The following is a 24502-nucleotide window of genomic DNA, read 5'->3' as shown; positions in this document are numbered from 1 at the left end:
AAAGGCAGCGCGTGCATGATTTATGGTCGCCCTGCAGCCGAAAAATAAAGGAGAGCAGCGAGAAAGGAGAAAGCTGGCGAGAAATAGAGAGAGGGAAACGGCAGGTTTTGGCCAACACTTCTGCAGAGTCTAAGCCTGGTCCTGGTTTATGCAGCTAATGCAACTGAGCGCCATTGTTGCTGTCCCGCTCCAAGTGGCAAAAGCGGAGAAAAAAGTTATTTACGGCAAACTTCCGCCAAAAGTGGCTGGCGGGGTCATTGTTGACTGGAGGCCCAGGTCCTTATAGCCAGTACCTAGTTTTTAAATCATTTCTCCCTTTTGCATTTGCAACTTTCATTCTTTTTTTCGAGCCTAACTTGGCCGCCATTTTAGCCATTTTGCCCTTTGCCACTTTGCAATTGCACAATGGCGGCTGCCACGGCCTCGCGTTCCCATTCCCGTTATTTGCAAATTATGTTACTTTGGCCAACTCGAATAAATCTTGGCGAAAGTGTGCAAGGAGCCGCTGCTCGGGCCTCCCACACAAATCACAGGCAAATTAGTTGCCATCCAGCCATCTCGCTTGCCCCCTAGCTCGAACTTGTTGAGCTGCAAGTTGGCGCACTTCTAATAAATATGACCGAAAACTTGCTGCTAATGAGTAAATGTGGGAAAAGTTTAAATTAATTTTTGAAATGTGTTCCACTCTAAAGATTTTCAATTTCCTCTATGGCCAAGCCATGCAATCTCTTCCTCAGCATCCATGGCCACCCCCGCACTTTCTAATTATATTTTCGATACTTTCCATTCGACCCCCATACACTTTTATGTCCAGCACTTTGCACCTCAAGAGCTCCATTGTATTCTTTGGCCAAGTGCGTCCCCGGAAGTCCATTCAGATTGGCAAAGAATGAGGTGATAATATATGATGACGGGCTGAGTTGCTGACAGAATGACAATTTTTATAGGTAGCTATTAAACGAGATTACCAGTTTATATACTCCACCTATTTTATCCGGCAAATGTGGTTATGTGTGGGCTCTAAAATGAATATTTAAAATATACCTTTAACTCAAAATAAAAATAAACTGTTTTCAGCTATGCAAAATTGATTGCTGTGTAAAATTTAACATTTCAATGTTATTTTCTATCTGTAAGTACAGATAAGTAAAACCAAGAGCCCGAGGTAAACTTCCATAATCAAGTGTAATACATTAAATCAGCAAATTTACTTTACAAATTCAATGTGTACCGTAAATTCCATCAATTCAGACAATTACCCAAGATATTGGTTGGAAGTGGCTTTCATAATAACTTGAATTTCCAGCAAGGTAGTAACAATTGGTTCAATCTATTTGAGCATTATTGAATATTAATTGTGTACGCTTCGATTGCGCTAACTTTTGCATTATGGCAACAGCAATCAAATTTAGATTTTTGGTGGCAGGGAGAAGGAAGTTTTCCTCGAATTCTCCTACTTGGTTGTCTTGACTTCTGACAAGCCCGCTGGGCATTTCGGCTCACGTGTCACCATTTTGTTTATGCTGCGAATTTCCGGCCTCTCTTCCGAGGTGCTTGTGTGTGGGAGAGTGTATCTGTGTCTGTATCTGTGTGTATATCTGGCTGTGTGTGTTTGTGGCTCAGTGCTTCGCTTTAGCTGCCAATCACAACTGGTTGACAAATTGCTTTTGGACACGACTGACATGTTGACAGGCTTACTCAACTGTTCCGCTCCCACCCCTTCCACCGCCGATTTCTTATCTCTCGAGTATCGTTCTTTATTTAAAGCCCAAAACAAATACTTATTTGAGATAGCTAAAGCAAAGACTCAGTTATTGTAGTCCAGGAAAAACAATAAGAGTCCTTAGAGAAAGAACTTACCCCATTACATATATGGTCTCGCTGTAAGTACAACTTATCAACACTGATTTAAAATTTCATTACCAACACTGCGTGTAAGGCGATTATTTTTGCTTTCCCTTTCTATAAAACTTTTTCGGACTTTTTTTTTGGTATTACACAAAATATTAACATCCTCTTTTTCTCTTTTCCATCATCATTAAGCTGAACAAAAAATGTCAACCAGTATTTCAGCATAATATACCACTAGCCAACACTGGCACTGAAGCGACCCACGTAATTCGGTCTCCCCCCTTTTCAGAAAACTTATCCAACCGCCAGCGGGCAACATTTTCAGTTTTCCAGCTGAGAAAACACAGACAAACGCCCTGCCGACCCAAGGTGCAAAAAATACTCGCAGAAGATGAAGCAATTCACGTAAAATTTAATGTCACACGAACCCAAAAGTGAAAGTTGCATTTGGGCAAAGAAAAACCAGAGCGAAAGATAGACAGAAAATGGGAAAAAGAAAGGATGGTTGAATGAAAAAAGTGGAACAAAAAAGAAAGTGGTGCAGTTAGAAAATTACTTTTACTTAATGTCATTGAAGGGTTCCCCAAGGATATTCGAGCATTTTAAGTGCGACGTTTGCATTTCCTACGCTGTTCCAACAATGTGAAATAGTTTCGCTCGCCATTGTTTCGCTGTGAATACGAATAGGAACACGAGTTCAAGGACCACTCCTCCACTAAGGGCTGTGTGCAATGGGATATACATATATATTCCCATGTCATGCGAAAGTTTTTCCTTCGCGAAAGTTTGTCATATGTGACAGTGTCGTACGAGTGCACATTAGGAATTTACGAAATTCTAAATTCTCGAGAGGAGTTATAGTGGAGCATCTAAAAATGATACGGACTTTCAATAAATATTGTTAGCTCGCTTTATCAATCATTTAAAGATAAGCAAGGCCCTACTGGCTTTCCCCAAATTGAATTATATTTTTCCGAGACAAAGTTTATATGAAAATGTCACGGCATATGCTTACTTTATCTCGTCATATATCAAGAGACGCCATTATTTTCTAGGCAAGCTCCAGGTTCAGGGCGAGTTCAGTCTGGGTCAGGGCCTAGGATGTCTCCTCGGACTGTTGTCAGCGAGAGGGAGAGTGACATAATGTGATAAATGATGATTTTATAATCGTTTGCATGACAAACACCAGCGGCGGACCAGCCTTCTCCCCCATTCGTTGGCCGCTCGAAAGAGTGTCCGTTTTCCTTAGTCAACTAACCTTTGCAGACATGTTTGTGTCAGCCTCAGCTCAAGTGACAAGCCCCGAGGCTGAGCCAGTTTGCATGTAACGAGAATTTTCGGCTTTGCCCGGGCTCTCGGGCTCTCAGGGCTCAGGACATGTCCTACACTTCCACCTGCTGGCAAAGCCTTTTTGCACATTTTCATTTGCGCTTCCAATTTCAAAATCCCGAAACTCGAAGCACAGAGCCCAAGCCCTAAACCCCAAACCCCCTGCCCCGACCACTCGGCAATTGTATTTCCTGGTCCTGAAAATGATAAATTATCGTTTGTCTAGGTTCTGATGCAATATGATGTCGTCTGCTGCTGTGCACGAAGTCTTCCTTTTTCGGCCCATCTAATTCGCATTTTTGATTAATTGGATTTCACTGCTAGACAAATAGAAATTTTCATTTCATTTTCTATTTGCTCTTGAGCGGCCCGACTGTTTGTTGTGACAAGTTTTTCGGGTGAGAAATATCAAATTGAATTATGGGCCAGGGACAAAATGTATATTTAATACCCGAGATCAGATTGCCCATGAATACCTCCTCATGTTGATGGGTGGAAGAGTTAAGTGCACATAACCGAATGTCTCCATTCGAAGCCATTATCGTTGAGCTCCAGCTCGAGCTTCGTCGTCTTCGATGCATTAAAGTGCATTTTAAAATAGAGCCATAAATATTTACTGGGTGAGTGAGGTGGGGTGGGGGCGTGGCTGATTGCCAACCCATATCGTAATTGCAGATAAACTTTATGCCATTAACCTTAGCGCTGTCTAGTCAGCCGCTCACGTCCCCCTCGGTGCGCTGTAAAGTGCTTGGGAAACATTTCATGATAACCATTCGCCCTCCCCATTTGGCCCTTTTGCGCCGTCAACAAGTTTACATTTGCGGTCCTCTCGCATCCTTTCCTTTTCTCGGGAGTCTAACGAAGAAATATGCAGAAAGTCGGGTAGATGGGCCACCCGTGCGCTTGCCATCATTAAACTTGTGCGCAAACATCGGCAAAATGCATTAAACTTGGCAAATATCGTAAAAATTAACGACAGCATTATGCTGGCAGCCGGCAAACTGCGGCTCAGGACGACTGGCCAAGTTCAAACTATAAATTTCGACAGTTACCAAGCCAAAACAAGTTCAAAAACAGTTTTGCCTGGCACGAATAATTGGTATTACGATTAGTTTTTGTGCGAAAATTGTTTCCGAAGAGCACTATTATGCAAATCCAAAGGAATCATCTTCTGAGCTTCAAGATAGCCTGGCTTTTCGCACTTTTCCCGGCTTATCCGTGGCAAATCAGCACAAGGCAAACACAATCCGTAACAAACTGAAAACAGTCCTGCAGGAAGTGACAGCAAAGCCCCCGTCCAATCCCCCTGGCTGAAATGCATTTGCGCACTTGCCTGTTGACATTCTCGCATGTGTAGTGGGCGCAAATTAAAGGAAATCCAGCCAGGACAACCACGGACTCGGGCCGAGCACAGAGAAAATATATTTTGTATTATCTGCATATTTTTTGCAAAGAAAAACCAGTTACCCACTATCTAAAACATATAAACTGGATATGGTTATTCCACTGAACTTACTAAAAATGTTATTTTAATTTCCAAAACCATTTTTAGTCCTTTAAGGATTTGTTTTTAAGGTGTAGATAGTACACTGTAATGATTTATATAAATATTTATGAAGCCGTTAGAAATGTTTAGTTATAACATACGTACACAATATTAAATTAAGTGCAGAAAAAGGAGTGGAGTGAAGAAATACAAATATTTTACAAGTGATTTCTGTAATACCTTTAAACTATGATGACGTAAAAGACAATTTGTTATAAGTACCTTAATAAATAGACTTTAATATATATATAAATAAATTTAAATGGAACTATTTTATAAGTGATTTCTAGAATGCTTTGTAAACACTTTATGCGAATAATACCCAATACTAAAAAAAAAGATACCTTAAAGTGTTAAAATAAAGTGCATTTTCAATAAAAAACTCATTGCTAAACATATTTGACAAATGTCTGAATGCCTTTAGGCTCTGAAATGCAATTTGTCATGCCGTTTTTTCACAACATAAAATCCATTTTACAATGGAAAACGAACTTTTCAGTGCTGCTGTCACATTGTAGCCTCGAGTCCTTGGCCATGTGTGTGGGCGGCTATTTGGGCCGTTTGTTTAGCGCCGGCATAAACAGTTGTAAAAGTTGGCCGTACAAGCCACCCGGCTTGCATCAGCATCCAGAGGACAGAGTCCGAATCAGAGTGCGAGTGCCGGGCTCGTCCACAGCGGTAATTACATAACAAAAGTGCACACACAACCAGTGGAACAGTAAAACAGTGGAGCGGCAACAACCTAACCATGGTCATCTGCATCTGGGCCAGCACTTAAATGAGTTATACAAATAATTGTGCCGTGATTATTCCACTGACCACGTGCACACGGGCACAAACAAGTCGGTCACAATGGTCGGGTGATGAGTTGGCAGAGGGCAGATAAACAAGCCGCAACGAGGAGATAGCCAAAACATATTAAAGATACTTTGTGTAAATATGTACAGACATCACAGGGTTATCCCTTGAGCGAACGGATCACTGTTGAAGTTAATCATCTATTGACTATGGCTGGGGCTGAGAAGCAAGGAAAAAATCACAATGCTGTGCTTTAAGGATCATCATAAATCCCCCCATTCGTAATCGGCCGACAGGGGTCATCTCACCAAATGACGCATACGCCCAGTGGGCCAGCACACAATTGTCTGTACACAATGCAATTTGTTACTACAAGCCATCTGAACTCCATGGGATACAGTGCTGCGCATAGCTATATGCATACGGATAAAGTGAGTTTAAAGGCTTGTAAGACATTGTTAAAAAGTCTTATAAATCCTAAGTATTTCAGTTTAAGTTCGTAACTGTGTAGTAAATCAGTAGTACTTTTATAAAGGTTATATTAAACTCCGAATACCTGTAAAATAAAATAAAATAAATGAGTGTTTTAAAAATTAAATCTCTTTAAAAATATCTTTTTTTTGTACATATTGAACAGCTTAAATGAAAATTTAATTTTAATTTAATTTTCAAAAACATGTTTTTTTAATCTAATAAAATCTCTTATAAGCGAATTGTTATAGTGTTATTGCAACCGAATAATAATGTTTAAAATGAGTACGAACTTCGAAATTTTTGTATTTAACTTAAATCTATATAATTTAGAAAAAATAGGTACATTTTTTAATATATTACGTAATATATTCCACAACAGGTTCTCTGCACACAGTTGCTGCGAAGTCATGTGTGCTAGAATTTCAATTTCAGCGGACCACATCGCCTCCTTTGATGGGTCCACAGGTCCGTGGAAAGCCATGACCAGAGGCGTGTGATTTATAACTAATTGATGAACATAATCATGCAGTTGATGGCCATCGCCAAGAGCGCGGCGCGTCCTTGTGGCCGGCGAGTACAGTTGTGCTCAAGGTCGCCAGCTGGAGTTGCCTCAAGGACTCGAGTGCTCGCTCGGAAAAGCGAATCAGTCAAGCGATTCGCTTGAATAATTTGCGGCATAACCGAGTTTATTATGTTTTAGGGACGACGAGGGGAAAGTTTTGGCTGGAGGCACGCCTAAATGGCGTGCTCGCATTTCCGTTTCCGTTTTACGTAATCAATTCGAAATTCGCTTTTTATGTCGCCCCTTTTGTTGTTATTTGCCGTTGCTTAGCTTTTATTTTTAATTGATGAATAAATTTAATTGGACTAAATGGATTTCGTTTTGCGTCATGTAACTGTTGGTGTTCCGGCTAATGGATCCTAACAAACGCGCATATATATTCGATATACACACCCCCCACACCACTTACTTAACCCTTAACCTTCGCGCATCTGTATTTGTGGGCTTTCTACAATAGCTCTAGCTGGCTGGCAACGCATTTTAATTGAATTTCAATTGATTGCAAAAATGTTCAATTTGGTGCCGCAGCCAAATTTGATTTTAATTAATTAGAATTGATAACAATAACGGGTTTCCATGCACTCTTTTTCTGTGTGTTTCACCCTCGCTAAATAATGGATGCCCTAATGGCTTTATATTTGTATTAGCCGCCGGCGAGGGGAGGTATCATATTATGGAGTCACCATCAAGATCCAACCGGAAATGTTATTATTATTGGGCTTTCGGAGGGAGGGTCTGAATTGAATGTCCACGAATTGCCGGGATAATTATTGATTGCGAGTGTCGAGATATCAAACTAATCGAATTGACATTCCAGCCATATTAAATGTTGACAAAATAGTTACGGTGTCAAAGGCTGTGCGCAACTATATAATTAGCCGTAAATTACGTTAGCATGCTTTTGATTTTCTCATGAAAAATAAGCAGAATTTTAAATGAACGTTCTACTTTTTCGATTTGATTAAATTGTGCAATGAATGAAGATAAATCGGTTAAACGTGTCCTTGATTGATATCTCGACATTTAACAAGCTATTTCTTGGATTTATTGACTAGTAAAATAAAACGATTCAACGGAGAAAATGTTTTTGGTAGTTATTAAATTTAAAGTGTGCAAATAAAAAAGTAATTAAAAACAAACATAATTTTGCAAAATAGGAGACAAGAACTCCAAATATGTGAACAAATATTGGGCATAAATGCAAAAACAAAATATTCAATACCAAATAATTATAATAAAAATTTTAAAATCCAGGCATTAAATATTTTTTTTAATTAATGAAAAAGAGTTTTACACATGTTATGGATGAAAAGCAAAGCGAACATTTCCTACGCAATTAAAGCACTACTATGTTTTTTATAGCATATCTGTTTTCCATGCAAACAAATAAAAACTTATTTTGTGTTAATTTTATTAAAAATTCTGCTAAGCCGCTAAATAGTTTTGCTAATGGAGGAGCGGTTATCGAAAGTTTTCGCCACTTGGCGAGCATAAGCTTTCGCAAAGTGAATTCACATCTTTCGCTTTGCTGCAGGCCGCACACAAAACACACACGCACTATAAAATATGTTCACCAAACTGCAATCAAAGCGACATAGCACAAATTTCACAGATTTTTGCACATTAAAAATATGTTCGCTACTCCAGCAGGAGCAGCCACATACACACATGCACTCCCATGAGCCCATTTTTAGCATGCCAAAAATTCAAAAAAAAAAAATAAAGTCGAGTAAAGTTTTTATGCCAACGAGGGGAAAAAATGTGAATGTGGAAATGTAATCGAGGAGCGGGAGGCAAAGAAGCTGCCGGGCAGGGGGGGGGGGGGGGGGGGGGGACCATGGAAAATGCTGCTTCTCAACCTTTTATGGCCCGGAGCCATGGCAAAATGCAACGCTGAATTTGATAATCAATTACCGTGCCATAGCCCCAGGGGATGGCACCCAAACCTAGGTCCTCTGGAGCCACAGCCACACATATGGGCCACATTTAGTACCGACTGAAAACACAAGTAATGCCCTCGAATACACTCGACTTTGGGGCAACGCCACGTATGAGTAATATGCGGGATTGTCTGGGCAGTGGGGCCAGTTTAGTGGGAGAGTTGCAGGTGGTAATGCAAATAAATATTCAAATCTTCCCAGATTTGCCCGAAATTTTTCATTACAAACTGCAAATTGGTTTGTGTCTGCTCAGCAGCTGCTGCCCGCTGGCCATGTATTCATGTAAATACATATTTCCTTGTCGTTGCATGTCTTAAACCAATTAATGGATTGCCAACCATAAATGCTAAAAATTCCACAAATCTGGTTCGCATTTGGAAGCCAGGGATTTATGGCTGGCAGCAGTTTAAGCCAACAACTGGAATATTCGTAAATCTGATATGCAGATTGCAAATGCATTTATTTAAAGATACATTTTAACTTGTAGTTCTTAAGGGTTTAATCCCAGATTACTCAACGCTAAATGGTGAAAAAACAGGTATACATTGACTTTCAATTTGCAAAAATGAACAGGAAAGAGAAAATAAAAACTGTCCTTTTTGCCGCTTCGCTTTGCAATTACATTTAGTGGCGCATTTTATTTTTTCCCGACAGCAACTTCTATTTCCGCTTGTCATTAATTGACGCTGTCAGCTTTGGCAGCAATCACTTAATGAAATCATTTAATCAGTGCCGGCGACAATCGACAAAGTGGCAGTGCCAGCTCCACCTTTCGCCTGGCCAGAACACATGCTCCATTTATGCTCCACACTAATCAACCCGGCACTACTGGCTCCGTTCTATTGGGCTCCCCGTCTCCGCCGACTGCTCCAATGACACTAGGGAATTGCAGGCCGCCGACAGCTGTCCTTAATTACATGGAAATCCACACTAGATTCGTGCCCCTCACACACCGCACTCCCAACCGAATTCCCCGCAGAGTCATTCACCTTGCCACCAAAAAAAGGGAGGCAACCAACAGAAGGGAAAGTTCGATTGGAAGGCTCAGAAATACCCTTATGGAGCCTTTTTCTGATTTGAATACGCTTTATAACTTTGATTTCTCTTTCCCTCTCGTAATAAACAAATTCACGGAGATATTTTTTTATAAGCCTCTTAAAAATGCTATTTTATCCTACAGAAATATTTGATATTAGTATTCGAGTACAATATCTTTTTTGCTTCATAATATTAATAGGTATTAAAATTATTAAAGATTGGAAAGAATTCCCTTAAAATTATTATTGTTAAAAAAATGTATTTTTTAACCCAAAAATCAGTAGGAAAAGTCAGCTCCAATAAGAAAATATTTGTTAAATGTGTGATAATTCTTGCATTACTTACTATTGATTCCTATAAGGGTTCCTCAGCAACGTTGCCAGTAATATTACCCATCGCTAGTGAGTGCAAAAAATGTGGCGGAAGGTAAAATCGAAATCAAGTGAATATAACATATTATTTCAACAGGCAACTCATTCAGCATATAATATTACCACCCATGGCGATGTATGTAGTTGATGTACGTAGTCCATGAGGGTGAGACCGCGGTGGGGGATCTGGAGATGGGGCTCGAGGGTTCGGGGCTTATGGGGGTGGGTAAATTGGGTGGCTAAGGGTTCCAGGGTCTGGGGGCCTTTCTATAGCATGGCATCGCGTAGGCTTGCGGAATTGAGGTGAATAAGCGAAGAACACATTCACACACTAAAAGGCAAACAAAGGGAAATCAATCTTTGTACATACTTTTAGCATATGCACACGTATGATCCCTCGCCCAGCCCCTCCCCCTGTGAACCAGCCCTATTCCACCCTCAAACACACACAGAAACCCATATATGACGGCTTGGCGGGGAATTGGGGAATATTTGCATGCCTTTGTGTACTTTTTCCATATGATTTATGACCTAAATTGTTGCTGCTCGCTCACATATAATTACACACACGTCGCTCTCTGTGGCCGTGTGAGTAAGTGTGTGCATGTGTGTGTCGTCTTGGGACGCGCGCCAAAGTATGCTACACTTTTTGTTTTATGAGTTAATAAGTAGGCGTGGCCCCAGCCCAATTGCTACACTCTGATTATGGCGCCGGATACTGAGCCAGCCCGCTGTCAGATGGGGAATATACAGGCCTACACATACCATACGTACGCTCAGATCAGATAGGATAGCACAAAACTTTTTCAAGTATCCTTTTGGGGCAAGCAATTTAGAAAATGTACCTCGGCGGCAGCGAAATTATTTTTACACTCGACTGAGCTGCACTCGCTCGTGGGATAAACGCGGTTTCATATGGTGAAGTCTTTGAGTTCAAGTTTAAACAGCTGACTAGTCCTTAAAGCATTTCGGTAAAGAAACGTTGTTTTTAAAAATAACAATGCACTATAATTTTTAAAAATATTTTTAAAAAAATTGTTAGAAACATGTGACAGAAACAAAGAAATTTATTTTATAATTTAAGCATAAAATAACTTTTGTGTTTCAGAAGGTGCTTTTACTATTTCCTAAAACTCTTATCAATATCTATTTTCTTAGGAAATAAAATAAAAGTATAATATATTTACTTGAAATAACTTATTAAATGGTATAACCTAAATAAATAAGTTTCTTAACAAAAAATGCTATGGGGATGGCTTTAATGTTTGTTGAAATATTTCACAAATCCGATTCTCTAAAAAACATTTTATATAAAAGACATATAACATCACAAATTTTCAGAGAAGTGTCCCATATCATAAAAAAAATTGCCATACATTACAAATTGCACCCTATTCAACGGCTTGTTTATGTAAACAAAATAATTATTAACACTGACCTTCAGCTAAGCCGCACCCTCAATCGAGAATCAATGCAAATGCTTCGCCAGCGAAAGTGTCAGCAACGGATTAGGCCAATCCCCGGCGGTTAATCCCGCGGCTACATGCTAATCCAATTCCAACGGGCCCTATAAAAGCCGCAAGCCGCGCTGGCTGTGATTTCGTCTTGGCCCGAAGACCGGAGCTGGAGCATGGAGTCCGCTAACGTGTCGTCGAGCCTCTTTTTTGGCGTGTCCAACGTGTCCACCGCGCTGCGGCCGGAGGCGCGGCTCTCCGCCGAGTCCCGTCTGCTGGGCTGGAATGTTCCGCCGGACGAGCTGCGTCACATCCCCGAGCACTGGCTCACGTATCCGGAGCCGCCCGAGTCGATGAACTATCTGCTGGGAACCCTCTACATCTTCTTCACGCTGATGTCGATGCTGGGCAACGGACTGGTGATCTGGGTCTTCTCGGCAGCCAAATCGCTACGCACTCCCTCGAACATATTGGTCATCAACCTGGCCTTCTGCGACTTCATGATGATGATAAAGACTCCGATCTTCATCTACAACAGCTTCCACCAGGGCTACGCCCTCGGCCACCTGGGCTGCCAGATCTTTGGGGTCATTGGCTCATACACGGGCATTGGTGCCAGCGCCACGAATGCCTTCATAGCCTACGACCGCTATAATGTGATCACTCGACCCATGGAGGGCAAGATGACGCACGGCAAGGCGATTGCCATGATAATATTCATCTACATGTACGCCACCCCCTGGGTGGTGGCCTGCTACACGGAAACCTGGGGTCGTTTCGTGCCCGAGGGCTATCTGACCTCCTGCACCTTTGACTACCTGACCGACAACTTCGACACCCGCCTCTTTGTGGGCTGCATCTTCTTCTTCAGCTTCGTGTGCCCCACCACCATGATCGCCTACTACTACTCCCAGATTGTGGGTCATGTGTTTAGCCACGAGAAGGCTTTGAGGGATCAGGCCAAGAAGATGAATGTGGAATCACTGCGCTCGAATGTGGACAAGAGCAAGGAGACGGCTGAAATCAGGATAGCCAAGGCGGCCATCACCATCTGCTTCCTGTTCTTCTGCTCCTGGACGCCATACGGAGTGATGTCGCTCATCGGCGCGTTTGGGGATAAGACCCTGCTCACGCCCGGCGCCACCATGATCCCCGCCTGCGCCTGCAAAATGGTGGCCTGCATCGATCCCTTTGTGTACGCCATAAGTCATCCCAGATACCGCATGGAGCTGCAGAAGCGGTGCCCCTGGCTGGCGCTCAACGAGAAGGCGCCGGAGTCGTCGGCTGTGGCCTCCACCAGCACCACCCAGGAACCGCAGCAGACCACGGCCGCCTAATGCCAAAAATCCCAACACAGCCCACCCAGAAAATGTTGACTACGATGATGGACTGAAACGGCAACGAACTCGTAATACACAACGCCATGGAAAAATTGTATAAATATTTCACGGAGTTTAAAATGCACGGAGTAAAAATGTTTTTACATTATGATTTGTAGTCACTTTTGTGTTTATGAATGAAATATAGTCGAATTATTGCAAGCAAAACAGAGAAAAACGTATTGAAAAGCGTTGTTTATATTGTGTTTGGGAATCTAGGACCTAAGCAGTTAGAAAAACTGTTTTTAATTTATATGTTTTTGGATAACTTAATTTTTCTTATTGATAAATTTCTATTTATTGATTGATAAATATTTTCTATATTGATTAATAATGTGTGTCCCTTTTTTGCTGACTAATTAGTTTATTACTAAAATATTTATGTTCCTTTTAATACACAAAAAAGAAATTTATGCTAAAAATCTTGCACAAAAAAACTGTTCGAATCGCTAAAAAATCAAGCTCAAAAACAATTTTCACGAAAAAGCGTGTCATTTTAGGACTTTTTACAACTTAGATTTAAAATCTACAAATTTAGAAAAAGAAAACATGCAAATGGATTGTTATTGAATCACGAAAAATATTATTCTGCTTTCTCCTGATTTTTTTAGTGTGCTCAGGCTGAAACTATTTTTAACAATTTAAGATAATAAATAAATTTATAAACGTATTAATCAAATGCCTATAATGAAAATGAGCATTTATCCCCAGTAAAATATCATTTTCCCTCCCCTCGCGGATGTAAGAAACATCAAAGCCAGCCCAGCCCCGGATTTGAACTCTGGCCGTTGGCAGTTGTCAATCGGGCACTTGACGCGGCCATTGCAGGTCACTCAGACGAACCGAGGAAGCCGCCTCGGTGCTCCCGGTGGCGGAGATGGCCAACAACAAAAGAGTTGGCCGAGAAGAAAGGGTCGAAAATGTGCCAGCCGCAATGCAGTCCACAAGGGGAAGGCTGCACTCTCTCTTACAGTCTCTTACTTTCTCCCGCGAGCGAAAGCTTTCTCCGCTGGAAGGATCCTGCGCAGTTTGCGAAGTGAAACAGCAGGAAAGTGGAACAGTCGAGAGGGAATGGTGAATTGAAAAGTGACTGAAAATTACAGGCATTTTTGATAAATAACAAACTTGGGATCCACACACACTTAAATACCTGCACGTGGCGCTCGAGGGAATTTGCACTTATTTCCTGGCCATAAAAGTAAACAAAATAACTGCCAACATCCACATGGAGTCCACATGCGATCCGGCCTCATTAATCACGCTTCCTTGGGATTTTTGAGCCAAGGCTGTAAATCAGCAGCCACAAAGGATGCCTAGATTTCATCCACATGGCCTCCACATGGGCTTACGCCCACCGCCGTGCGCCGCCGCCCGCCCAGAATGGCAGCATTTAACAATTTGTTGGCCAAAGTGTTGCACCGTGTGTTTGTATGGCGCCTCATTATTATTGTTTTCCCAGCTACCGCTTCTCTCGCACTTTTCCCTATCTCGCTTTTCCTCCGAGCCTTTCTCCTTGGCGCCTAGCACGCTTTTCCACTTATTGCCTGGCGGGCATTTGCCAGAGCCTTTTTCCTGCGTCGTTTTGCGGCGAACCCAAAAACCGCACACAGACAGCCAGCCCGAAAACGAGCTGGGGCGGGGAAAATGCTAGGGAAAATCAGGGGGAAAAGCGAGGCAAAAGCGGGTCGAAAGCGCTGAGCGGGTAGCGAGGCCATAAACCAAAATCGGCCGCAGCCACCGACACTGGCAAATGGTAAAAACGAAGTAAAATTAATGAAAATCACACACACCCTGCCACGTATATATGTATCTCTGGGAAAACAGACAGCCAGACGGAGCGGTTGGCGGACAGAGACAATTAAAATGGCACCCACAGAACGTCCTTGCACCGCTGAGTGAATGCCGCCAGGCAGCCCCACAGCAACCACCCACCGCACGACAGCCTGCCACATTTGTCTTCCACGAAATTCGCTCTGGCTCTCATTAATTAAGATAATTAGGCCTTTTCGACGCCTTCAAAGTTCAGCGTGCAAAAAAGAAACCGAGCCGAAACAAAGGAAAAACGCACCGAATCCGAAAATACCTACAACAAAGTGTGGGCCACAAGGAGTCCCAGTGACAGTTCAAAGTTCAGCCTCGCATGTTGCAGGACCTCACGAGAACTTCGGGCTCTACAATTTGCCTTCGCACACACCCTCGATTCCCCTTAATGAGTGGTTACCGCCGCTCTTGCGTTTGATTGCCCCACACGCCGGCCAAACCACTCACTCAAGGACCTCCACCGTGCACATCCTTATTTCGAAGAGCCTCGCGGGCCAGGGGTACGGAGTGCAACCGCAACGGAAACAGCGGCGACGGTGGTCACAATCCAAAAATTTGTCAGCAGCTGGGTTACAAGGTACAGTGAAGATATACCTTTGGAAAAATGTATAATTTATTTATAAATTTAACTAAATTCTTATGAAAATCATAAGGCTTATCATGAGGTTGCTTCAACAACCAGTTAAAATTTGAAAGTCCCAGGGACTTGCAGTTTAAATAAATGATCTATAGTATTTCTGCAACGTTTTAATCAATTTAACATGCTCACACTCACCTTCGATTAAAAAATGTAACTCGTTAATTTTAGAAAATATGTAATCTTTCATTTCTGAAAAACTAAAAATTCCTCGAAAAGTTAATAAAAACAAAATATTTATTTTTAATTTTTGACAACATGACTCTTAAAAAATCCTGTACCAACCTTCTTAGCTTAACCAAGTACTATTTGGCATAGTACAAAACATATACATCATAACTTCCCTAAAAGTATCACAATTTGCATACTTTGGCATATTTATATTTCGGCTTTGATGAAGCGAAATTCGGTTTCCCTTTGACTGGCAAAATGCAATTTCATATTTCGTTTCACAACTTTGCATATTGCGCGAACTGATTAAAATCACTTGCAGCCGCGCCCTCGAAAGCTCATAAAAATGTCAGCGCAATTAGTTATAAATCAGCGGGGTGCGGAACTCAACTTGAAATGCACAAGACACAGGGCAGCTCACAGCCCCAGCTCACAACTTTGTGAGCCAAAATGAAGCCATAAATTATACGAACTAATAATTATATGCCATCAAATTGTTGTAAGCACAAGCAGGAGCTGAGGCAAAAGCAAAGGCGAACGGCAAAAGCCGTAGCCAAAGCCGAAGCTGAAGTCAGGCAGCGAGTTTAACGGCCAACATAAATTATAGACATTTAAAAACGGGGTGGCTGATGGCTGGTGGCTTTTGGCCACGTTCATCTGGCGGATGGCCGGGCGGATGGGGTGGGTGGAAAAGCGGGAAATGCCGCGCGGAATATGCGATTTTTATCACAGTTTATGCACTGCACACACAAAGTCAACATAATAAGGTCAACACGCACAGGACTAAGGACGAGCGGTGGGCGCTGAGTCCTGGGTGCCTGTGTCGCTTTAATTAAATGGCAAACATCCCGCGCGTCAGAGAGCAAAGTTCGAGGTCATCCGCCAGTCGTCGTCGTCGCTACACGGCAATTTCCCACTTTCCCAGCCCGTCACATTTTTTACAGCCGAGCAATTTGCAACAAAATTAGCCCGAAAACGTTACGCGGCCATGGCCGTGCCTCATTGAGAATCCACATAAACAAAAGATTGGGTTAAGCGTGGTCCTGTTTCGGGTCTCTGGCTCTGGAGCATACGTCTAAGTGACTCTCCATGGGCCATCATGACGAATGCCTCGTTGCCACCTCTTCTTCTGCTGGCGCCGCATGCCCATCCTGATCCTGGCGGCCCAATCCCCCATGCTCCTCGGCATTCTCATCCATATCTTGGCAGTCGTAAAGTTCCTGCGTTGGCAACAAAAAAGAGCGTTTAAATTTTGTAATTTAAATGCAAATTGACAGGCAAATGACAAACATTGCAATTAACGAGGGACTAGCGGGCGTATACGCAATGTGGCCACAGACTCACAATGGCCGGCCTCAACCAGCCAACTCGGCCAACAGCGAGACTCCTCCGCAACAGGACATAATTTAGGCCCGGCTACGTGGAGCTCTAAAATTGCCAGAGCCCCATCTGCGGATAAGGGGCGGCGGGTTGCGGGTGGCGTCCTGCGGATTGCCGGTTGGAGTCAGTACTCCGGCCCGGACTCGTAATGGGAATATGCAAATCTTTCCACTGGTTAGCGCCTGCATTTGCAAGTCATACTTGGAGCACTTGGTCCGTTGGGTAAAATGGTCCCCAACAATTGAATGACTCGCTGAACTGAGTCATTGTTGGCACATCGATTGGGGATGGTGGCAGACCTAAGTGGGGATATTAGGAACATTTCTGACATTAAAATCAATGAGTCAAGAGTAAAGGAATTTTAAAATATTCCTAAATCAATCAGAATTTCACCAAAGCTTAGATTAAATGCCTTGGTAATGTGTAAATATTGTATTATGTTTTTTAAACCCCAATCGTTAAATTTGTACCTATTTTTCTATAAAGAAAATCCTATCATCATGCCATTTTTTATTACTCTGTGCTACAACCAAAACGTTACACAAACTTGGAGAAAATAACTTCATCAAAAGTGACGGAATTTCGTTTAATTTTTGTGGTGGACTGTTGCAAATTGGAATTGGAACCCTTTGCAAATGAAAAGAGTTCGTTGGCCCGCATGCAAATTATTTTATAAAAGTTTCCACAAAACTTGACCAGTGCTGACAGCTTTCCTGGATAGGAAAAGTTGAAATATAAATTGAAGTAACGCTAAATATAAAAAATGTATTTTAATTATATTTCACAACATTCAATGGCAGTTATTTTAGGACAATTTAAAACTTAAATAAAGAAAAATATGCAAAGGTCTTTTTTTAAACTATTTTTACTAACCTAATCAAAGTTTAAGCGATAATTATTTGAATATGTCCCTTACATTTAAACCATTCTTCATAACAAATATAGCTTCAACTTACCAGACATCTAAAAATGTATGAGTAGAATTAAAAAAGCCGTCTGATTTGGCAACCTTTGACATGGCCTCATGGCTTCATTGCCTAACCTCTGCCCCAAGTTCATTTTTGGTTAGGAAGTTGAAATGACACAAACTGCAATGCGGCCCGGCGCGTCAAAAAGTATTCGTTTGAGAACTTCTTATTCACAGTTTGTTTTCGCTCCGGGTTTTTCCTGTTGTTTTTCTACCGACTTGAGTTGCTGCTGCTTTTGGTGTGGCTTTTCCTTTGCTGCTGCCGGAGCAAACAATGGAGAAAAGTGTTGGCCTGTCCGGGGCAGGCACTTGGCTGGCGGCCAAGCAAATCCATGAGATACACATAAACACATCCATTTCCGCTGCCAAGTAAGTCAGGGGAGCACTGCCACTCTTTCGGGGCGAAATGATGTCTTTAAAGTGGCCCGGCAGTGATGGGGATGACGTCGCCAGGCATCATAAAAATGCCAACTATGCGCATTAATTATACGCAAATTGTTCATTGTTCGCCGCTGCCTCTAATCGCATTAACCATGGCAATGGCAGCGAAAGAGGGCTAAACTTGTGGTAGACTTTTCTAATTTATGCGCCTAATTGACTCAAAGTAAAGCTTGCTCTTGCCTGACATATTTCGCGTGGGTTCTGGATGCGGGTGGTGCTTCACCCGCCCCTCAGCGATCCGGCCTGCGTGTCATGTAAATGTCAAACTTTGAGCCAGATCCTTGGCGGGGGAAACTTTCGCTTTATAAATAAATTTACAAGTGGCAGCGAGCTGGGAAATACAAGCTACTAATTTATGCAAATTGTTTTGTTTGACAAATTAAATGAACATTAAAATTATTTCCCCTCGTTTTCCAGGCACAACATAAATATTTTCAATTAGCTAGATGTCAAAGTCCTGCGAAGCCGCCAACTAATGACGGACACGTGTTGGCTGCGTACACACTTTCTGGCCTTCAGATGATACAGGATTTTAACCCATTTCGGCGTCCTGTCAATCTATTAAATAATTGTGTGTGCCATGCATTTTTTATAACCGAATTCGAAGCCTACAAAGGAATTAAATATAGTTTTGCCCTTCTGTATATTAACGAAGTTTATATGGTACAATTAATTAATGTTAATTACTTAATGATATCCTTTTACAAATCTTTAAAATGTAAAGATATTTTTATGATATGAAATAGGTCACAAAAGGAAAGAATTTCGAGCTTAAATAAAGAAACTACAAGATTTTGTAATTTCGTAACTATTTTTTATAATTTTAAAATGTTTCCCATTTTTAAAGCAAAAATTTTAAAAAAATGCAATTTTTTTTATTAAAAAATATAACCTTTTTAAAACTTTTAAATAATAAAAATTTTTTATGCATAATATATATTTTTTGTATGTAAATAAAATGAAAAGTTCATCTAAATTAACTTTTCCTTTCGACAAATGGCTCTAAATGGGTTAAATAAAAGGTCAAATGCAAGGCTGAAAGATACCTGTGGACCAAGTTGGCTCTGGCTTTATTTGAGGCAATTAACACACCTGAGTGATGGCAGATTAGCCTACACATACGCGCGCATGCACAGCCTATATCCTCAGAGCCATTTAGGTGTAGGCCGGGTTACGCATACGCCCCGTTGTACGTGGCCCAATGGTGATTGCCCTTGCTTTGCTAGTAATATGGCTCATACGCCACGTTGTATTTATTTGTTCTCCCCTGCAAACTGCAACTGAAACTCGTTAGCCAGCCTCGTAAAAATCAAATTGCCCGATCCAGAGTCAACCAGGCTCAATCTGCTCGGCAGCTAGTTAGGCGGGCAGGAAGGCCCCCAGTTTCCAGCTCCCAGCTGCCTGTTCAGAGAACCCGGCTGCCACGAGCGGTTGTTAAAAAGTTATACTTGGGCGGCAGTTTTACGAGCTCAAGTTGGTATGTAGTTGCCTGCCATTTTCTGCTTGTTAGCATCGAGTTTTAGTTGACAATGTTGGCAGCTGCATTAGGCAAACATCGGTGGCCCGGAGGAGGACGAGGAGCGGGAGCCGGATGAGGGGGTATCCGCAGTTACGGACCCGCATGTGGCTTCCAGTTGGGGCTGGAGGTCTTTGATTTGCGTTTTGCCTTTTATGCTCGCTCAACTTTCAAGCAGTTCGATTTCAAGTTCAAGTTGCACAGATGACACAGAAAACCTTTAGCTTGTTATATTCTTAATGCAGAAGGGGGCCTCTTTCAGCAAGTTTTTATTACTTTCCATGGCTGCTGGCTTTGATCGTCTTTTTTTGGTTCGTTCGGGGACTTTCCGTTGCCCTCGAGCACATTTCAATTTTCTATGCGTTGCAATCCCACAAACGAAAACAATATTTGATATATTTTAAGCGCCTTGTTATAGTTTTGTGGCAACAATAACAGAAAGTTATTTCCTGCAGAAGCTTATTGGGCTGGATTGGGGAGAGCCCCAAAAGTCTAATGCGAAATTGATTTGTTATGCCAAAAAGTATAAAAACTTGGCCCCGAGCTACTCTCGAATCGAACGACAAAGGAAACTGAAACTTTTGCCCTGCGAGTTACGAGTATTCCCCAAATTAGGAACAAAAGCTTGGATTTGCTTGGTTTGCTCGGTCCAAACAGGAAATGGCCATTGTCTTTGAGCTGGCAAAGCAGATTTTCGGCTTTATATTTACGAAACAATTGGCGATTTATTGATAGCAAGTGAGAAAGCGAATTTAAATGTAAAATAATCTATTTCCTCAACTGAATAAATATTATTTTTAGCACAAATTCGGTGCTAACTCTCTATCCCCCGGCCACACCGCTCGGACTAATTTACGGAGCTTATAAAATCATATTTCCATAACAAAGCTGTACTCCCTAGCCCTCAACTATTTTGCATATTTTGTACAAGAAACAGCAAAAAACAAGTAGAATACAAAGTGAAATACAAAATGCTCTTACGTGTTACAAAAACAGAGATACAGATACTAGACCGACCAATTCCCAGCACAGATACAATCAATAAATATGCAAAATCTCTGGTAAAAACATTTTCTTTTTAATCCCCTAAAATAGAAAATCAATATGCTGCAGTGGCCATAGAGAAAGTTGGGGCAGTAATTTCCACAATGAGACCTGGAGAGGGGGTTAGACACAATGCCTGCATGACAAGTAGCCCCCGACTTACATATACGGGCGAACATATATGTGCACTGACATATGCTGGCAAGTGTTGCCGGAGTCGAGTAAAAACAATTTATTTTTATGTGTCTATGTATAAAATTAAAATTTGCATATAGCCCACCAGTGGCTGTGGCTCATCCCGGCTTTCCCAGTGGCTTTCCCGGCGTCTGGGCCATCATCTCCCAGTCTGGCTGTGGAAAAGTTCACAGAATCGTGACGGGAACTGAAATCGCCGGCCGTCTGCCAGTCAGTCAGTTTGTCATTTTGTCAGTTTGTCAGTCTGTCAGTAAGTCGCTTGGCGACGCTCTTGTCGCTGAGTGTGTGACAACTGATCCGATGGTTCCTAACAACCCCTACTCTTTTTTCAATTCAAAACGGTGGCAAATGGATGGGGTGATTTATAAAACGAATCCATTTACCGCTAATAGGCTCATTAAAAAATTGTTAAACAAATGTTGCATTAATTACGAATTTGAATTGGATTCATGTTAAGAGAAGTTATGCAGGTATGTAAGACAGAGACATGCTGACTTAATTAGAACCTAAAATTACTATATTGTTAATTAACATACACATAGTAAAATACCAAAAGTATTTTTTAAGTTAAATATTAATAACATATATTTTATATGATATTAAGGAATAAAATTATCCGTACGGTCAAATATGTTCAGATTAAATTACAATTTAAAGCTGGAAATATTTTTAAAATACTTGAAACAAGCATAACTAAAATCAAGTCTCTTTTAAATTATAAAAAATCAACTAAATATATATATTATTAAAGTATTTTGAACAATTTTAGGGATAACAATATCTGTGGATTAAATAAGTTTCAGAATTAAAAAAATAAGCTATCATTATTTGGCTACTTTACAACATTTTAGAGTTGTTTACTAAAAATACGGATTCTCTTTTTAGGTAAACCAAGACCTGTATTCGCTATATCAAAATGAAATATTTCCTACTTTCAGGCACTTAATCACAACAACTATCTAGTTCACCATTAACGAAACCCACTGTGCACTGAAGTGCAGTTTTGCAAATGACTACGTGACGTCTAGAGCGGATAGAAAAACAGTCATTCTGAGTGCTGGTCGGTCGGAAGTCAACGGATTTCGGTGGCTGTGCGCTGGCTTATGGCGCATTTAAATGATTTCAATAACTTGCCATTTAGAATCATTAGCTAAGCCGCCAGCCACTTGAGTGTGGCTTTGGGGGGTCCCACATAGATACGTCCTCCATGCCCCCCATAAGTCAGACTCTGGTAACCGGATCTGGATTTGCTGTCATTCGAATGATAAAGCCATTTGACAAAGGCACAAAAAGCACACAAGCGGACAAGTTGAGACGCGAAAAAATCCCCATTCCCCGTCCACATTCTCACTTTCCCCCGGAGCGATGCAGCGGCTCACAGGACTTGTCTGGGCGATAACAAAGAGCCAGCGGGGAGAGGAAGCGGATGGGGCTGGAGCTGGTAACTGGGAGCTGGGGATTCCGAAAGGGATGGGGTCGAAACAAAGGCGACATATCAACAAATGTTGCCGGCGTAGAAGACGCAGCTTCCGTTACAGCCGCACGCCTGTCAATGAGGCGACAGCCACCAGGGGCACAAAAAGTGGGAAGATATCGCGGTTTCAGACCTAGGGTTACCCGGTAATAAAAGAATTTATTTGCTCTTATTGTAGGTACTTTAAACTCGCATTTTCGTGAGCTCATTGAGCTTAAAACATCAAGTGTCGAAGTATAACCAACCAATAGGTCTCGGAGTCTTGAGTTTATTTTAGATTATTAATTTAATTAATTGTCTAAAAAATAAAAAACAAAAATTTGAATACATAATTTTTTACCCGGTAATGAAATATTGTATTTTTTTTCTTATGAATACCTTAAGCTTAAATTATACTTTAAAATAGTTGTTTTAAAGATACTATAAACCTCAGGTATCAGCTTAAAACAAAGTGATTCATACAAAGCTCAAGAACTATACACCAAAATGTTTATTAAAAGTGTTTATTTTAATATATGCAATAGTTTATAGAGACACAAAGATGCATCAGATACTTGTATACTCTGTATACAGCTCCATAAACACACAAAGACACAAAGAAAACACCACAAGGATAACAATTGAGGAACAGGACTCGGCAGGGGCATCGGCCAAATGCAAATCACCCGAATACGTTAGCCGAACGTGTTTAGTCCCCCAACATTTCATTTGGAGCTGGATTTGCAAACGGAGGGGAGGTCCCGAATGTCATGGACAACCCCGAAAAAACAGACTATAAATTTATTGTTAACGTGGCTCATGCAAATTGAATCCTTTCGCTTGTCCTTGTCGACTGTCCAGACCGGTTGTGGCTTTGGCTTTCGATTTGCATTTCTTGGCCAGAAAAGGGGGCATAAAACTGTTTTGCTACTTAATAGGCCACGCTCGTCGTTATCTGGGCGGTTGGGATTAAATGTGACTGCTTAATGCGAGGTCCCCGGCATGGCAATAATCGTATTTTAAAGATGAACAATTGACCGGGAATAAATTATGGAGCTCTTGAAATTTAAATTATTAATTGCGAGAACAAGGTGAAAAGAACAAAAGGAAAATTAGTAAATTTGTAAATAATATAACAACAGAATTTCAATAACAAATTAAGTTATTAATATATACATTAATTAAAGCTAGATTTGCTTTTGGCTAAGACGTAGAGGGTCTTTTTATTTTTCACTCGTATTAAAATGAATTAAAATGTCTATCATCGTTAACCTTTTTTACGCAATTACAAAGTAAAAACAGCCACTAAAACTAAGCATAATAAATCCTGTATTTACCCCAGAGCCACGTGTAATAGAAATGCGAATGAAATTGCACCCATACCAGCCCAAAAATAAACCCATAGATGTTACTTTGATTGCCTGATCAGAAATTCCGCACTGGCCTGGGCAATTGAATAAGATTTTTTATATGACAACAACACGTGACCGAATAGAACATTTTTTTCGCCCGAAAATTGTGTTGTTATCCATCAAAAACGTGTCGATGATTCCCCAAAACGAAAAGAGTGCAAATCTCTAGAAACGTGGCCTGCCTCACATTATCCCACAAATTAACATTCTACGTAGAGCCACAGCCCACAGTTGCCATTTGCCATCCAGCAGCCAATTTTAATGGCAGTCGCAGCACAATTGAATTAAATTATCAATCGATGGCCCGGGCACAAGGGTCGGGACAGGGCAGCAAAATAGGAGGAGGACCAAAAAAAGGACAGCACAATCAAATTGATTGTATTTACTTTGACACCAAAGCCAACAACATCCACATCGGTCACACCTCCTCAAGGACCCATGCCCCCAAACTCCCCTAAACATTTTTGGGACATGGGTTGGGTTTGGGTTTTTGTTTTTTGCCGCCTCGATTTGACTTAAATACGGTTCTTGGCTCGTTAAGTGTAACTAACAAGTTGCCATCGCTGGATCGTTGTGGACGCCTTTATTGTTTGCCTCCTTGTTCCAGCCTCCTTTTTTCTGGTTTTTCCTCTTGTTTTGTTTTCCGCCAACTTGAAATGTTCTACACCAAAAAAGGGGAGGGGCTCATTGATTGGCCTTCTGCCTGGGCGACCATCTTTAAGG

General features: G+C 41.4%; 1 protein-coding gene across 1 annotated transcript; it reads left to right on the top strand.

Moving 5' to 3' along the window:
- Positions 1 to 11526: 11526 nt before the first annotated feature.
- On the top strand, positions 11527 to 12931 carry LOC108031939 (opsin Rh3). Its single transcript, XM_017105720.3, has one exon. It carries the CDS (start codon positions 11540 to 11542, stop codon positions 12698 to 12700), a length of 1161 nt encoding a protein of 386 aa, XP_016961209.1. The 5' UTR covers positions 11527 to 11539; the 3' UTR covers positions 12701 to 12931.
- The last annotated feature ends 11571 nt before the right edge of the window (positions 12932 to 24502 follow it).

The sequence above is a fragment of the Drosophila biarmipes genome, chromosome 3R (genome assembly GCF_025231255.1).
Source record: "Drosophila biarmipes strain raj3 chromosome 3R, RU_DBia_V1.1, whole genome shotgun sequence".
Taxonomy (NCBI): Eukaryota; Metazoa; Arthropoda; class Insecta; order Diptera; family Drosophilidae; genus Drosophila; species Drosophila biarmipes.
This window is presented reverse-complemented; position numbering and strand designations above follow the sequence as displayed.